This window comes from Petaurus breviceps, unplaced genomic scaffold (genome assembly GCF_028583685.1).
Source record: "Petaurus breviceps papuanus isolate PSGF00001 unplaced genomic scaffold, PetGlider_PUasm1.0 551, whole genome shotgun sequence".
In the NCBI taxonomy this organism is placed as follows: domain Eukaryota; kingdom Metazoa; phylum Chordata; class Mammalia; order Diprotodontia; family Petauridae; genus Petaurus; species Petaurus breviceps.
In genome coordinates, this window is record NW_027186372.1 from 6,903,588 (window position 1) to 6,920,309 (window position 16,722).

At 45.3% G+C, this 16,722-nt stretch overlaps 1 protein-coding gene across 1 annotated transcript; it reads left to right on the forward strand.

Moving 5' to 3' along the window:
* Nucleotides 1–370: 370 nt before the first annotated feature.
* Nucleotides 371–16,306, forward strand: STC2 (stanniocalcin 2). The gene is made up of 4 exons (XM_069102353.1): nucleotides 371–903; nucleotides 3,597–3,739; nucleotides 8,218–8,429; nucleotides 15,150–16,306. Exons 1-4 carry the CDS (start codon nucleotides 753–755, stop codon nucleotides 15,550–15,552), a joined length of 909 nt encoding a protein of 302 aa, XP_068958454.1. The 5' UTR covers nucleotides 371–752; the 3' UTR covers nucleotides 15,553–16,306.
* Nucleotides 16,307–16,722: the final 416 nt, after the last annotated feature.

A 16,722-nucleotide genomic window follows, 5' to 3' on the forward strand; every position in this document is an offset into this window, starting at 1 on the left:
TCCTTTCACTGATAAGGAAACTGAGGCCCAGATAGGTGAAGGAGCTTGCCCAAGGTCATGCAGGTGATACAAGGGAAAGGAAGCATTCTAACGCAGGTCTTTCTACTACAAATCCGGCTCTGAGCTATACCGGGCTGCCTCTCCTCTCCTCGAATCAGTAGCACTGAATCCCAGAAAGGACTGGAGCTCTCTCCCAGCTTCCTCTCCTGCTTCAGGGCCCTAACGCCCGAGCCTCAGGTAAATTCGAAACAGCTGTGGTCTTTTTTTCCCCATTAACAATGTATATGAATATATATAGATGGGTAAGGATATGTGTATAGTTGTGGCGGTTTGCAGCACCTAGGTCTGCAAGTTCTTCCTAATATTAGCTTCCCTTCGCGTGTAGTAGTTAGGAACAAGCTCCGCCCCCTGACCATATAGTCAAACGGGGATGGGGCTGGGATTGGTCGGGGCTCGGGGGTAACACCTGCTCGACTCCTTCATTCAAGTGACACCAGAGCTTCCAGGGATATTTGAAGCACCATCCTTTCCATTCCTGGGCACTTCCACAGCGCTGGCAACGGCACGGGTCACATGCTCCCCGAAGAGAGGTTACCGAGCTCCCTTCCCGAGCGCTCTGTGGAGTCAGAAAGGAGGAGGAGGAGGAAAAAGGAGAAGGAGGAAGAGTGGAAAGAGGTGGAGAATACTCGAAGGAAGAGGAAGAGAACACAAAGAGTAAAGGTTCTCTGAGCGGGAGCTTTGTAACTGCAACCATGTGTGTGGAGCGGCTCAGCCAATTAGTGACCCTGGCGTTTGTGTTGGCCAGCTTCGATCCCGTGCTGGGGACTGAAGCCACTAACCCACCCGAAGGGACGCAGGACAGAGCCTCTCCGCAGAAAGGGCGGCTCTCCCTGCAAAATACAGGTAGGTTCATTGGGGCCACAGTGACTGTAAAGAAGCTGGGTTTTGCAGTCTGTGACCACCACCCACCCCTATAATGCAATGGGTGCACGAGTCTCTCTCTCATTCTCACTCTCACTCTCTCTTTCTCTGCCCCAGAGAAAACACGAGTTGTCGGGCATGCAAACTCTCCCGGGCCACCCCCGGATCGCCCGGCACGCTGCTTGCCGGCTCCCGACTTTTCAGCTGCAAAGAAATGCTTAAGCTCCCGTAGCCCTGAATCCTCACGTGTTGCCGTGGCAATGAACTGCCTGGGTTGGGGTAGGGCTGCTTGCTGCTGTTCTCGAATTTGAAAGCTTTAAGGAAGCGAACACAGTGCAGTAGCATCACTTCCCCTCTTGGCCTCAGTTTCCTGGTTTGTTTGAAAGGGGGGGAGGGAGGGAGGGAGTGCGGGGGTTGGGGATGGATCTCTGCGATTCTTTCTACTTCGCAGTCCTATGACCCTGGGCAGCTGATCTGTGTGGAGGAGCGTGGCTCCCAATCCTAGACTGCGGGCATCAGGCGCAAGCTGCGCTCTGGGAAGTTGGCTCGTGCCCCCACTTCGCTTAAACTCAGCCCAGCGCCTTGGCTTCCATCTGGAAAGATGCTGTGTGAGCGAACAGCTAACTTAGTTCTCTCTCCCGAGCCGGGGACCTCGGGTTCTTACCGGCTTTTGGTTCAGACAGAGCTCAAAGAGTTGGGGATGGGGTGGGGGAGGCGGGATCGGATCCAAAACCGGCGGTTGCCTTCTTCTCTGGCGCAGAGCAGTGAGCGGAAAAAAAAAAAAATGATGCAACTGGCCGGGAACTGGGCTGCTGCTGCCGCTGTGCCTCAAACCCTCGTGGGCGAGCTGCCTGGAAGAGCCCAAGCGTGCAATGCACGGGGCTGGACCTTTTCCCAGAGCGAAAGAAAAGCTTCCTGCAGCTTCTTCGCTCTTCCCACCCCCGGACGCCTTTTTTTTCCCCCTTTAACCGTGTAAATGCTGCAGCGGCACTAGTTCAAACCCCGTGCGAGCTGGAATGCACGAGTGCCCATTAGGGGCTGGCCACACGTGAAGCCCAGCATCGTGAAACATTCTCTGCACCCTGCGACTGCAGTGGGGGAGGGGAGTTTATAGGGGAGGGAGAGGAGAGGGTCTTTTCCACCCATATGCCAACACAGGCTTCAGCTGAGTTTGCAGCTTCACATCTCCAAATCCAAGATCTTATCCAAATCTTCACAAAGAGTCAGTCACCACCCCAACCACTAGTCCCTCTAGGACTGCTTGTAAAGCTTTCCCAGAGAATAGCACAATATAATTCCTAATATAGCACGAGAGGCAACCAAGTGTGGTGGGGAAAGCACTAACTGGAGCCAGAGGGAGGGACTGGGTTCTTTCCTACTGTCTGTGTGACCTTGGACAAGCTCCTTAACCTCTCTGGGACTGTAAAATGAAAGGGATAGACGGTTATCTCTAAGGTTTCTTCTAGCGCTGACCTTCTAAGGTCACTTCTAGTTTTCAGTCCCGTGTACCCAGGTGCTGCCCAAGTTAATGGCTACCCTGGAGCTGGTTGTCACAACTCCACTGTGGGCCTTTCTTGATTTCATTTTATCACTGTTAAAATGAGTTTAAGTGGGAATAGGGGTGGTGGCCCACAGAACCTAGGGCTGAAAGGAGCGTTAGAGATAGTCTAATGCTCACATTTTACACATTGAGCAAATTGTGGCATGGAGAGAGGGTAAATTACTTGCCCAAGGTCATACAGATAGTGCTTAGCAAGCCTAGCATTCAAATCCAGCTCCTCTGACTTCAAATTCATAGCTCTTTGCACTACTTGATTTATACCAAGCATTTAAGCCTGTCTCTTTCTTACTCCTTTCAGAAGAAAAGAAATTGTTGCCCTATAGGGAGGAGGAGGGGGAGAGAGGGAAAGAGAGACAGAGCCCGATCATACTGCTGGGGTTTGTGGAAAATTAAATGAAATCTTGTCGCATTCTCGAGTTCTAATTAAAGGAACCTCTAACTGAGTAGATCATTCAGCTTCTGGGCATCATTCACTTAGCCCTGAAGGCTGCCCCCAAGTTGACTCTCTTCCTAAGCTCCTTGCAAACCACAGCTCCGCCAGCTTGGTATTTTTAATGCAGATGGTTTTCGAGGCACTGCCTTAATAGGAATTTTGTTTTAATTTTTAGGTGTTGAATCATAAAGCTGAATTGAAACTCCATTTGGCAGAGATCCTTTTCTGCCAGGCAGGAAATGGATGGGATTTAATAGGCAGCAGCTCCTACAGATCTAAATAGAGACAAATGTTTTATTTAACTGATACCACCAAAATGGTGAAGTATTGCAAATGTAAAAGGGAGGTGAGGAGGCTATTTAAAAAAAAAATTACTTGCCTGGTAGGCTTAATAAGCAGGGTTTAAAATAACATCTGCTCTAAAGCAAAATATTACCTCTAAGGGTTCAGTGGAAATGGCAGGATGAAATGCAATGGCAGGACACTGTCCGTTTTGGATACTATTTTTGAAATGTAGGTTTGGTCTGAATTCTGCAAATAACTGGGTTTTGTTTTTTGTTATTCTTTTTACTACATCCCACTGCCCTGAAATGGTCATTAGGAAATTTTATTTCTATTCATGTTTCCTTGGTCCCCCAATCTAACTAGCTGTATCGATTTGTCTTGAAATCTTTGTTTTAGCGGAAATCCAGCATTGCTTGGTAAATGCTGGCGACGTGGGATGTGGGGTATTTGAGTGCTTTGAAAACAACTCTTGTGAGATTCGAGGGTTGCATGATATTTGCATGACCTTCCTGCACAACGCTGGAAAATTTGATGCCCAGGTAAAGAAAAATCTGATATGTCATTGGACATGTGATGTGAATAGGCTTTGTGAAATGCTCATAGGAAAACATTTAAAAAAAAAAAACTCCTCAGCCTTTAAAAAAAAATCTAATCTGGCAGATTTCATAAAAGTTCAAAAGGAGAAGTTAATATTATGTCCCCTCCCCTAGTGCTCAGTTGAGCTATTATGGGGGTCACAGAATTGACTCCATGTTAAACCCTTCTGGGCTCTTACGCTGAATCTGCGTAAGCAAAGTGAAATAAAGAGAGTTGAGCAATCATCGGGGAATCTGAGCAATGTAGACCAAGGTCAGGACAAAGAGTGCACACCCAAGAAGTCAGCCCCAGTCCTGAGACGGCACCCCAACTTGACACCCCTCATTCCTGCTCCCACCCTAATGCAAACATACAGTTTGGGCTGGGTGAGTCCAACACAGTATTTTAGAAGCTACTATAATGTGGAAGGTTAGGTGAAGCTGAGAAGTCACAGAAACAAGTCCCCTCTTATTAGCATCATAGGATTTTAGACTTAGGGGAGAAAACCTAGAACATCATCCTGTTCATTCCCATCTCATCCTCCAGATGAGCAAACAGAGGCAAGGGAAAGGGAAGGGACTTGACTAAGAACTGACAGAGCCAGAATTGGAACCCAGATCTTCTGAGTTCTTTCTACCATATACTTCACTGCCCCCAGTGGGATAATGGAATGGTTTTTGCCTTGCCCCACTCTCACCAAAGAACCTCCATGACCCCTCAGTTCTCCACTTTAACTAGACCTAATCTAGGTGGAATATATTCCAGCTAGCTTCATGTTAAGCAGAATTAAAACAGCTTCACTACATCGGGCATGGCAGCCAAACAGCAAAAAAAAAAAATCTTTGGCTCTAACACTGACAATAAAAATATATTTTCAGAAAGCATATGACATTAGGCTCTTTGCCTTCATTTTCTCCCCAGCCCATTTTATACATCATTGAAGCATCCAGTTATTAAGTCTTGTAAACCTACTCTCCCATTTCACTGGGGAGAGATGAGAACATCTGGATGGGCCAGCTACTTTTGGCTTGACCTTGAAGTTTATAGTGTAGTTTTAGAAAATCCCCAGCCATCAGCTAGTGTCATTCTGTAGGCAATGCATACAAAGCAGTGTTGTCTTTCATCTCAAATGTTTTCCCCTTGATTTTGGCATTGAGAAGTAACTATGGCATCACCTCCCCTTCCTTAGAAGTAGGCAAAAGGAGACTGGCAAGCTAGAGGCTGAGGTAGTGGTTGGGAGATGCCAAAGGTGGCAGGGAGAGATGGCAGAAGGACAACAGTAGAAGAGATGTGCTCTGAAGTTCTGCTTCCCCATCCCTCCTCCCTATGGATAAAGATACATTGGCATTCCCTGAAATTAGGAAACCTAGGGTGGTTTTCTACTTAAGATCCTGGTTTGATGCCTCAATGAGTTATGAAGTTAGCCCCAGGCTCCAAAAGGCTTTGCCAGGGAAGCCAACACTCTGGCCACCCCACCAGGCTAGGAGGACTTTGCATGCAGACCTGGTGCCCCATAGGGCAGCAATTTCTTTTCTTCTGAAAGGAGTAAAGAAAGAAGAGACAGGGCTAAATGCTCGGTATGTCTGTCCTTATAGGAGCAACTTAGAAAAATTGAAGAGGTCCTTCACCAGTGACTTAACTACTAGATGATAAAAAAAAATCTTCCCCAAAGACCATGGCATGGAGGGATCATATGGAGTTGGATCTAGAAGGGGTCTTTGGGCTGATTTAGTTGTACTGTCTTCTTTTACGGATGAGGAGACAAACCTAGAGAGGTGAAGCAAGCACCTTGTCCAATATCCAAGATCACGTAGCCAGTAATGGCAGATATAGGTCTCGAACCCAAGTCTTTTGATTCCAAATGGAGTGCTTTTTCCTCTAGACTAGCTTTCTCCATCAGTTGATGGAGTAGCAGTATATATGTTCAATTTTTATACTTCACAGATCCCTAAAATGTTGGAATAGTGGGATAATGGGGCAAAAGAGAGAGGAAAGAGGCAGTTACCTAAAATGTTTTTAAATTGCTATGGTCCTAAGAACTCATATATACACATATGCAATTGTCAGCATTAGAGATTTCAATTTCCAGAAGGTTTTCAGATGTGCCCATTACCCTGTACAATGGTTGATCTTTTGTCCGGGGGGGGGCGCGGAGAATGGTGACAAGGTGGGGAGAGGAAAGAGGAGAGCAAAGATCTAAGAAGAGAAAGGGAACTAAATAGCTTTTTTTCTGTTGCAAAGAAAATATATTCAAATATTACAGTTGCTTCCAAGGGAGAGCCAAAGAAATGTGCTGAATAGCCATTGAATTCCAGCCCTAACCTACTCCAATGTGTCTCCTTGTGTCTGTCTAAAAACCATGAGGTAAAGTCATCTGCAACAGTTCTTTGCTATTGTAATGGAAAGTGTGAGGACTTGGGCATACTTTGATGCATAAGCCTGATCTGCCATTGGAGGCTGATAAAGAAGCTAAGTGCTCCAAGCTCCCCTCTGAAGCCCCTAACAGCTGTCTCCTTTCTAGGATAACAAGAAACCAGTAGGGCTGCCAGGAAAGAAAACTGTAGGCCAGATGTGTGCCTAGCTGGCTGGCATGGCCACTCCAGGCAGGGAGAGAGAGGAGGAGGGGGAGTGTCCATGTCAGCTGGGCAGCTCAGATCTCCAGATGCTGCCAGGCAAGTGTCACAGAGACAGCGATCCTAATAGCTTAAAGGAATAGGGATCGTTTTCCAATGAAAAGGAATTTTCCTCCGGAAGGTGTGGGAGGAAAGTTCATGGGGATTTAGGGAATCAGGATCCTAGGCATGAGGGATCATAGGATTTAGAGCCGGAAGAGACCTCAGAGGTCATCCAATTCAACCCCCTCATTTTACAGAGAAAGAATCTAAGACTCAAAAAGGGGAAATGGCTTGTCCTTGGTCACAGAGGCAATAAGAAAAAGGGGACAGAAGTCAGACCTGGGTCCTCTGATGTTGGAGCCAGTGCTCTTTCTACTACAGCTGGTTTCCTAGCAGGAATGAGAAAAGTCAATGTTGATACCTCTCCCTGAGATTGCAAATGGAATCAGAAGGAAAGAAGGGAAAGCGATTCATTGCAGCTGACTGAGGAATCCATGTACAATCTGAGCACATGCAAAAGGAACCTTCCCCTTGGGGGAGGGGGAACCAGAGTGTTGTTAACCCTGAGAGAGGAGTGGGATGGGGAGATAGCAGGTATAGACCCAACCAGTGATAATTCTGAGGAAAGCTACTTTCGCCTAAAGTCAGCTGGCTCTAAGTGGGACTTCTATCAGAGAGAGCTTCTGTGATAGGTAGAAAGAAAAAAAAAGAGAGACTTTAACAAGGCAGGGAGAGCCTTACTATTCTCAAGTTCTAGCTGACCATGCCTCCTGACTAATAAGAGTGACAACAGCTCACTTTGTTTTTTTGTTTTGTTTTTTTCTTTTTTTTTCTTGGAGGGCAGTTGGGGTTAAGTGACTTGCCCAAGGTCACACTGCTAGTTTTTGTGTTTAAGTGTCTGAGGCCAAATTTGAACTCAGGTACTGCTGACTCCAGGGCCTGTGCTCTATTCACTGCCACCTAGCCACCCCTCACTTTGTTGTGCTTTTTTTTTTAACAGCCCTTTGAGGTTTACGATGTGTTTTTCTCTCAATAATCCTGGAGGTCGGTAGCTATTGTTGTGGTTTGGTTTTTTTGGAGCAATGGGGTTTAAGTGACTTGCCCAAAGTAACATAGCTAGCAAGTGTCTGAGGCCATATTTGAACTCGGGTCTTCCTGATTATGGGGCCAGTGCTCTATCCACTGTGCAACCTTGCTGCCCCTAGGTAGCTATTGTTAGCCATTTTACAGATGAAGGACCCAAAGCTCAGAGAGGTTTTAGTTGTTTCTGCAAGGTCACACACCTAGTAGTTGTCAGAGCCAGAATTTGAGCCCAAATCTCCAAGGTTCCTGATTCCAGCTCTGTTACTTTTCCTACTACAATATTTCACTAGTCAAGTTATTCTAAAGTGGAACTATTACAGCTGTCAGCCCCATATTAGTCCAGGAAGAACGAACACAAAACATGAACATATTGAATCACAGATTGTTAGGGATTTAGAAATTCAGCCACTTCATTTATAGGGAAGAAAACTTTAGAACCAGAGAGAGGAAGAGGCTTACTCAAGGTTATACAGCAGGAAGCAGTGGAGGATTGCAGAAAGAACACTGGCTTTAGAATCTAAGGACCTGAGTTCAGATCTCGACTCTGTCACTGCTTATGTGACCTTGACAAATCACTTGATCTCTCTGTGCCTTAATGTCCTCATCTGTAAAATGAGAGAGCTGGAGTCAGTGGCTTTTAGAGTTGTTTCTAGCTCTTGATCTATGAGCAATAGATTGAGTACAAGCACCTATATCTTCCAATGTGTGCTTTTTTTCTCTTCCTCCCATCTTTATTTGCTCAGGGTAAGTCCTTCATCAAAGATGCCCTGAAATGTAAAGCCCATGGCCTGAGGCACAAGTTCAGCTGCATCAGCCGGAAGTGCCCAGCCATCAAGGAGATGGTATTCCAGTTACAACGAGACTGCTACCTAAAACACAACCTCTGCTCGGCTGCCAAAGAGAACATACAAGTGATGGTGGAGATGATTCATTTCAAAGATCTGCTAGTGCACGAGTGAGTTCTGACTGCTAGTCCCACGTCAGCAGCAAAAGGAATTCCCCCTGCTTTGGTCTGGCTGGGGATAACGTCAGGGTAAAACAGGGGTAACGTCACCTCTTTTTGAATGATGACCTTTCCTGAGAAATGGGAAGGATTACAATTTTCTACCCAAATGACCCAGTGGTCTCTCCAGGCCTTGCCTCCCATTGGCATTCGTGTTGGTGGTAAGAAGCGTCTGCTATCGTTTCAAAACCCAGGAGCATCAGAGATGAGAAAGTGTCACTGAAACATATTAGGCCAGTCGTTAAGGGGGCCTTAGAAATATCATTCACCTTGGTGTCACTTCAAGGAGAGTAGTTCTATGGTTATTCTAATGAAATCCTATAGGCCCCTGCTAGAGTAAATCAACAAAACAGCTTTAACCCAGTCCCATCATAACATCAGGGGCTTCAGAGACTAAAGAAATTGGAGAGATAAGTTAGGTCAAGCCCTCATCTTACAAAGGAGGTAAAAGAGGCCCAGGGGAGAAATGACTTGTCCAAGGCCATGTATAACAGGTAGTTAGTTACATGTAGCTATGAAAGATCTCTGGATTCCAAATCCAGCATTCTTTCTACTATGCCCCAGAAACCAATGATTGCTAGTGATTTAAGGGCCCTGAAATTTTCCATTTGCAATTCAAAGCCACCAACTCTCAGTATCATTTGGTGACCTGAGATGCCTAGATTTATAGCAGGACTTGTTTCTGCTAATGTCACATGGGACTCCAGAATCCACCCTATACAAAAGGGGGTTATGAGGACCCTGCCAGTTTGTCCTGAAGTAAAGACTGCGCACCTTGAGACATAGGACAGACTGATATTATGTCCAGTGAAAATGCATAATAGTACCAGGAAAACCCACAAATTCAGTTTAAACAATTGTTGAACATTTCAATACCCTTGCCCCAAAGGATGATATGTTTTCCATCTTCAGCGGGGATCCCAAGTGCTTCACGATTATTCAGCCTCACACCATCCCTAGATGGTAAAAGTTGTGCTACCCACTTTTCAGTTAGAGAAACTGAGGCACGCAGAAATATGAGTTGACTTATCAGAAACCAAACTCAGATCTTGCTCCCAGGCCTTTCCCCTGGCCCATGATGGTAGCTCACTTATAGCTGGGAAGAGAGGGCTCCCTAGCAAATAAGTAAGCCATTTCATAGTTCCTAAACATGGTCTTTCTTTAATCTCTCACACATGCCTGTGATAGGTGAAGGAGGAGTTGTGAAACGCTCTCCTTTCTAGGCACCTCTGGGAATGAGAACTTGTCCCTCAAAACCCTTAAGTAAGACAAGAGGCAAACAAGCTTCATGGCCAAAAAACACTCACCAAGTTCATTCACGTGCATGACCAGCCCACATCCTTTAGGAGACAAAAATGTTGGCTCCATGTACTGAAAATGGGAAGGTTAACTTAAATGCCTCTAATATTCCTCCAAAGCTTAGAGAAACCTGGTCTTCCTGGAGTAATCTCTTTTACAAGTAGGACTTTTTGAATAGGTGTTGCTAAATTTTCTGGTTGGGGCTGCTGTCTGTTTTTTAAAGAGACTGGTAGAGCCCTCCCTAGAAGTGTGCGTTTTCTGGTGGGACCTGGAATATGGGTCAGGGCTTGACCCATTTTGGAGAATTAGGAATCTCCTCAGGGATCCTACAACAGCCCTCACCCCCATGTCATTGGGGTTATTTCTGGGCTCCTGGGGATGAGCTGCACAGATCCCCTAGTGTTCAGGGACACTGAGAGGTTCTAATAAGAAGTGAAACAACCCCAGTGGGAAATCTCGGCCTTCAGGATCTCATGTATCTTTTAGTGCTTTAAAGTTGACAAAACCCTTCCCTCACAACCCTGTGATACTTAATGGCTTTATCGTCCCCATTTGATAACTGAGGAAACTGAGGCTCAGGGAAATTATCACACAGCTTTGCAAGTGTCGGAAGTAGGGGTTTGAACCCAGCTCCCCTCACTGCAGGCCCAGCCATGACTGTCTTTTCAGCCCAAAGACAGGGTCCTGTTTTGAGATCAGTGTGGCTTGGACCTCCTAGTCACAACTGGAGTAACTATTGCAAAAAGATTTCTGTCCTCCATGTGGAGATCAGGGAAGCAGTCACTCTCAGAATGTCTACCAGCTCATTTCCTTACCTCATCTTCCTTCATCAACAGAGCATTCTGTGAATAAGTAAATCTTTTTTTCTTGATTGTTAAATTTAAAAAAAAATTTTTTTTTTGAAGATTCAGTCTGGAACAGAACTTAGATTATGAAGCTGTACAGATCTGAGGTCAAGTAACCCTAAGACAATGATTTCACCTCTGTACCTCAGTTTCCTCATTTGTCAAATGAGGATAATAATGCCTGCACTACCCACTTTACCAGATTGTTTCAAGGAAAGAAAGTGCTCTGGAAATGTGAGGATCTCTGCTCTTTTGTCTCCTCTAACACCACCAGCACCACCCCATACACAGCCAAGCCCAAGTGTCATCAGACGCTCCTCCAAGCCCCAGCCACCCTGGCTCTCCAGCTGAGGCACTGTTGCTGTTTCGCTGGCAACAGTCAGTGGCTTGGAGCTGCCAGGCACGTCTCCTTCCAAGTATTTTTTTTAAATCCTTTAGCCTCGTTGACACCCAGTTAAGGGAGCTGGGCTTTGTCATTAGACACAGGCTGAGGCTGCAGCATGAGAAGGCACTGTGCCAACCCAAGACGCAACTTAGATTAGCTGTGTTCTGCACACCCTGACAGTGTGCAGCTCCCTTGTCAGGCAGAGAGAGTTCCAAGCTCTGACTAGCCCAAGCTCCTAGAACTACCTCCTTGGGCTGCCAAGAACTGAGTAGAATGCCCCCCTGCTGAAGGAGAATAGAGACCAGCCAAGTAACCTGGATGGTCGACAGCTGACCCCACCCCTCTCTTTGGAGAAAGAGACAGTAAAGCAGAGAAAATAGTTACAAGAATAACTCCTTTCCCTCACAACCATCATGAAAGGTAGGTAGTGTATTATTACTAGTAGTATTATTATTGTTGCTATTATTACTATTATTTTCCCCAATTTTAATAATTGGGAAACTGAGACTTAGGCAAATAAAATTACTTATCTGAGCCTATGCAGCTTCAGCTTTGTAAGTATCCAAGCTGGGATTTAAACTCAGGTCTCCTAACTCCAAGCCAGAATTCTTTCCACCACATTGTTTTGCCTCTTAAGAGTTCAATATGGAGATTAGATGAGTTAAGCAGCCCCAGATGGGCCCTGGATGACTGTCTTATTCTCTGCTTCCCATAATGGTTTCATTTACAATTAGGGGCTCATTAAATGCTATTTGATGCTCTTTCTGCTGAAATACTGCACTACATCAGACTAATCAAAGATGTAGGACTCAAAGGGATTTTCTCATTTCACAGAAGAGTAAACTGAGGCCTGGCAGGAGAAATTGAATTATCTAAGGTCACACAGCTGGTAAGGGATTCAAACCCAGGACTTCTAATCACAAATCCAGTGCTGTTTTGTACACCAGCATGGGTCAGTCCCTAGTTCTCAGGACCAGCAGCAAAGTATCCCTAGGAAGTCTGCAGTCTCATCATCTGCTATGGAAGCTTGCAGAAAACACCTCATTTCTTAGGGCTTTGGTTTTCTTCACCCTGGGATGCTTAAGGACTGATGGATTTAAATGCTAATTAATTCCTTTGCAGATCTCAAAGTGTGGTATACATGATAAACAAAAATTCAAGTTTGCCCATTGCTTAACATAAATATTAACTATGATCCAAGACAGCAAAGCAGGTCCTCATTGCTTCTTCCTGGGATTCAGAGCTAGACAAGACCTTTAGACCATCTGGTCCCACTTTCTTGGGGTAGTTAAGTGGTGCATTGGAGAGAGAGCACTTTTTTGACCCCGAATCAGGAAGACCTGGATTCAAATTTGTCCTCAGACAACTTACTAGCTGTATGATCCTGGACAAGTCATTCAACCTCTCTGCCTCAGTTTTCTCTACCATAAAATGGAGATAATAACAGTACCTACTCCCGGGGTTGTTCTGAAAATCGAATGAGTTAATATTTGTTTGTTTTTCATGTTTAGCACAGTGCCTAGCACATAGTAGACGCTATATAATGCCTTTCCTTCTTTATTTTAGAGGCAAGTGAGGTTCAGGGAAAGGAAGCAGACTTGCCCAAGATCACACAACCAGTAAAAGAGCTGAGCCAGCAACAATAAAGCCTCTCCTGTCTTCCCCTACTAAATCACCAGGATTCACACCCAGTGCTCTTTCTGCTGCCATGTACCATGGGGCGTTTTATTCCTTCTCTTGAGTGATCACACATTCCTGAGTGAACTTCATGACCCAGATAATGGCTTGGAGTGGCAATATTTATGCACTAGGGGCCCTGTTAGGCAAGACTGCTGAACCAGATGGCTTAGGAGCTCTGGTTAGCCACATTCCAGATAGCAATGGCCTTCGAGGCTATTGTAGCCCCTGTGGGCTAAGAAAACCTCAAAAAGCAAACACGAATAGTTGAGCTAAGACTTCTCAGTCCCATATTGGCCTTGGGACATGGGAAGGAGGCACAGTGCCTGGTTCTGGGTGGTTCACACAGTGCTGCCATCCCTTCCTCTGGCACTGTTTTCCTAACACGACCCAAGGCAGGTGGAGTGGCCAGAGAACTGAATGTTTCTGCTTGAGGACACTTAGCCCTCATTCAGGGCAGCTCAGCACAGGCATTCTGCACGTCCCTTGTCTCAGGGAATTAAAACGAACAGCTAGTGCCATTTCTTCAGCTCTTTCAGTTGTTGAGGAGGCTTACTTTGCTCCCCATGGTCCTGTGCGGTAAGGAGGGTACTCATTACCATTCCCATTTTATAAATGCAGGGTCAGAGAGGCTGTGATTTGCCCACAGTGATGTCCACTGGCATACAGACCCCAATGTCTCAATATCAGATATTGTATTCTTTCTACAACCCCCATGGAATAACCATTCCTCCTTCCCTTCATCCTGGGAAGTTCCCAGACCAAATTGATTTACCCAAGGGTACCCTGGTAGAAGTCCCCAAGTCAGAATATAAATTTTTATGAGTTCAGGGCCTGAGTAAACCACATATATAAATATATGGCTAATCCCATGTATCACTTTATTTAGGGGTCTCCAATGGGGTCCTCCAAGCCGGCGTTCCTCCCCCATGCCATATGATGCTATCTTACAGTCAGATATGGGAAGATCAATTTCCTTTTCTAGATGCTGGTCTCCTCCAAAATCTGGGGTCAGACTAGATTACCTCTAACTCCTGCCATCTTTAAAGTGAGGTGGATAATATTCATAACACCTACTTTACAAGGAAAACACTTTGTAAGCTATAAATCACTGTAGAAGAGTGATTATTATTAGTTCATAAGCTCTTCCAACCAACCCAGATATGATCTCCATTTCACAAATGAAGCAACTTTTTGTCCCTGATACTAATTTTATTTTTTTAAGCATTTACAATACTGTAAGGTTTGCATGCACTTTACATATATTATGTCATTTGACCCTTGCAAGAATCCTATGAAGTAGGTATTATTATTACTTACCATCTCTATTTTACAGATAAGGAAACTGAGGCTGAGAAAGGTTAAGTGTGTTGGCCAGGGTCACATAACTAGGAAGTATCTGACACAGGATTTGAGCTTGGGTTTTGCTGTATCCCAAGCCTTTAGATCTATTCAATGCGCCACCTAAATGCTTACATTTAGTGCTTGTTGTATTCAGTCTTGTATTGTTACTTAGAGACTGTGGGGATTCATGGAGAGAATAATAGTATTGGGGTCAAGAAGCTGAGGGTTCAAGTCTATCCATATCGCTAGCTTTGTGACCATGGGCAAGTCATTCATCCTGAGACTTGTTTTCCCAATCTACAAAGGGGGAAGGGAAAAAAAGTGGGAAGGGTTATGTCTGTAATATCTACTTCACAAGGCTGTTGTGAGTCTTAAATAATTGATATAGAGCAACTTTGAAATATTATATAAATATCAGTTACCATATTGTCATATATAGTACACATACACATATATATATGCATATATACACACATATATCTGTGTGCATGCCTATATGAATCTATAAATAAGACCAATGACTATATACGTATGTTGTGTATATATATGTATACACATGCACACACACCCCTTTCCTCACTTCCAATTAATTATTAGCCTCTTGAGGTCAGGGCCCATGTCTCATACTTCTTCATATCTCCAGCATTTAGCATAATGCCTTTGCACCTTAGATCACAGGTTTAGAGCAGGCCATGAAGGCCAACCTTTTCATTTGACAGATGAAGAAACTGAGACCCAAGGAGGTTAAGTTACTTGTCCAAGGATAGATAGTAGGTATTCACTGAATACTTGTTTCTGCTCATGATGATACACTCTTGTCCAGTGGGCTTGAATATAGGGTCACTGTACTAAAACAATTCTGTTTGAAACCCCTTAAAAGAGTTCAAGCAAAAGCTGAGACCTAGATATAGTGAATCCTTTCTGGTTCTAGAATTGTTCTTTTGTAACCCAAGTAATGTTTGGGGCAGGGGGGCGGTAGACCAGGCCTTTATGCCCGAGCTTCCTAAGCACTGCCCATTGCCTTGTTTCATTCTTGGTGTCTCTTTTCTTCTCTTTTTCTCTCTTCCCACCCTTACCCCCAACTTTGGACATCCTGCCACTTCTTTGTACCTTCAATTCCAGACCCTATGTAGACCTGGTGAACATGCTGCTGACCTGTGGGGAAGAGGTGAAGGAGGCCATCACCCGAAGTGTGCAGGCCCAGTGTGAACAAAACTGGGGAAGCCTTTGTTCCATCTTGAGCTTCTGCACTTCAGCTACTCAGGGGGAGCCAGCAGCCACTCCTGATAGACAGCTGCAGGCTGAAGGATCCAAGGCCATCCGGGCTCATCCAGGGGATCTAGGCTACCACCTCCCTGAATCAAGTGGGAGGGATGCTTCCAGAGGTGCCAAGGGGGAAAAAGGTAGCAAGATTCACCCAAATGCCCACATCCGTGGCAAAGCTGGGGGCCATGGAGCCCAGGGATCCCAGGGAAGTAATGAGTGGGAGGATGAACGGGCTGAGTATTCCGATATCCGGAGGTGAAAAGATAAGACACCCCATCATGAAATCTTTCCTCCATACCGTCCATTTTCTTATCTATGGACATTCCAAAACATTTACCATTAAAGAGGGGGGATGTCACATGCAGGGTATTAAGGGAATCGTGGACTTCATCAAAGGTGTATAAATAAGTGGAAAGGGCAGCTGAGATGGAGACTCCAAGAGCAGCCAGCTCTTGGCTGTGCCTGGTGAATTCAGCACTTACTCATACTCAAGGGAGTGCGCCTAGCCCCGTCCTCCTTTTAACTTTTGTCTTCCTTTGAGCAATAGGGCCGAGTGGGCGTCAGTCTGATGGTTTGCTCTGTTGTGGGGGTGGGGAGGGGGGTCAGGGCTGGGCATTTCCACCTGGGCCCAGCCATCTCACCAACACTAGGCTCAGCTCTGTGGCTTTTGGTGCTGTCTTCCCAAAGAGTGGTTGGATTTCCAGGGGATTGGGATTCAGATACAGCTGTGAATGTCAAGCCATCATTGGGGATTCAGGGAAGAAGAAGGGCTGAGAGGAAGAGGAAAGTCAGCTGTGATGCTTGGTGCCAAGCTGAAATTCGGTTTCTTGCCCAGGTCCTTGATGCAGAGAACTCTGGGTTTTGTTCTGAGCCATTGTTCCCTGTATGGGTGGAACTGCCTGCTTAAGTGGCCCCCATGTGTATCTTAACCACTGCTTTACTTCACAATTTGGCTTTTTATTTATCCAATGACATCTACTTGTCTGTTGTCTAAATAAATGGCTTTTAAACAAGGCTACTGGGTCATTAAAACTATGGGATCACAGGAGACAGCTGGAAAAGACCTTAGAAAATCATCTATTTCTGTCATCTAAATAAATGGTGTTTAGACAAGACAACTAGGTCATTAAAAAGCTTAGGTAGTGGAACTAGGGAGGACCTTTAAAGGATCTAGTCCAGCATCTCATTTGACAGATAAGGAAATGAAGACCCAGGGAGGTTAAGTAAATTGCCCAAGGTCATAAAAGAAGCCAGCTACAGAGCTAGGATTCTCACCTGTGTCTTCTAACTGCAAATCGAGGACTCTGTCCTCTGCCATCCCTCTCTGTTAGTTTTTCCTTCTTTTTCCCCCCAATCCGACCACCATTTATTAAGCACCCACTACAACCCAAAGCATTGTGCTATGAGCCCGTGTACATTATGGAGACAG

Bases quoted from the DNA above. Each gene is read 5' to 3' on its own strand.
- STC2 (XM_069102353.1), top strand. From the start codon at position 753: ATGTGTGTGGAGCGGCTCAGCCAATTAGTGACCCTGGCGTTTGTGTTG. The intron at 904-3,596 runs GTAGGTTCATTG...TCTTTGTTTTAG, and splicing joins GCTCTCCCTGCAAAATACAG to CGGAAATCCAGCATTGCTTG. The intron at 8,430-15,149 runs GTGAGTTCTGAC...CTTCAATTCCAG, and splicing joins AAAGATCTGCTAGTGCACGA to ACCCTATGTAGACCTGGTGA.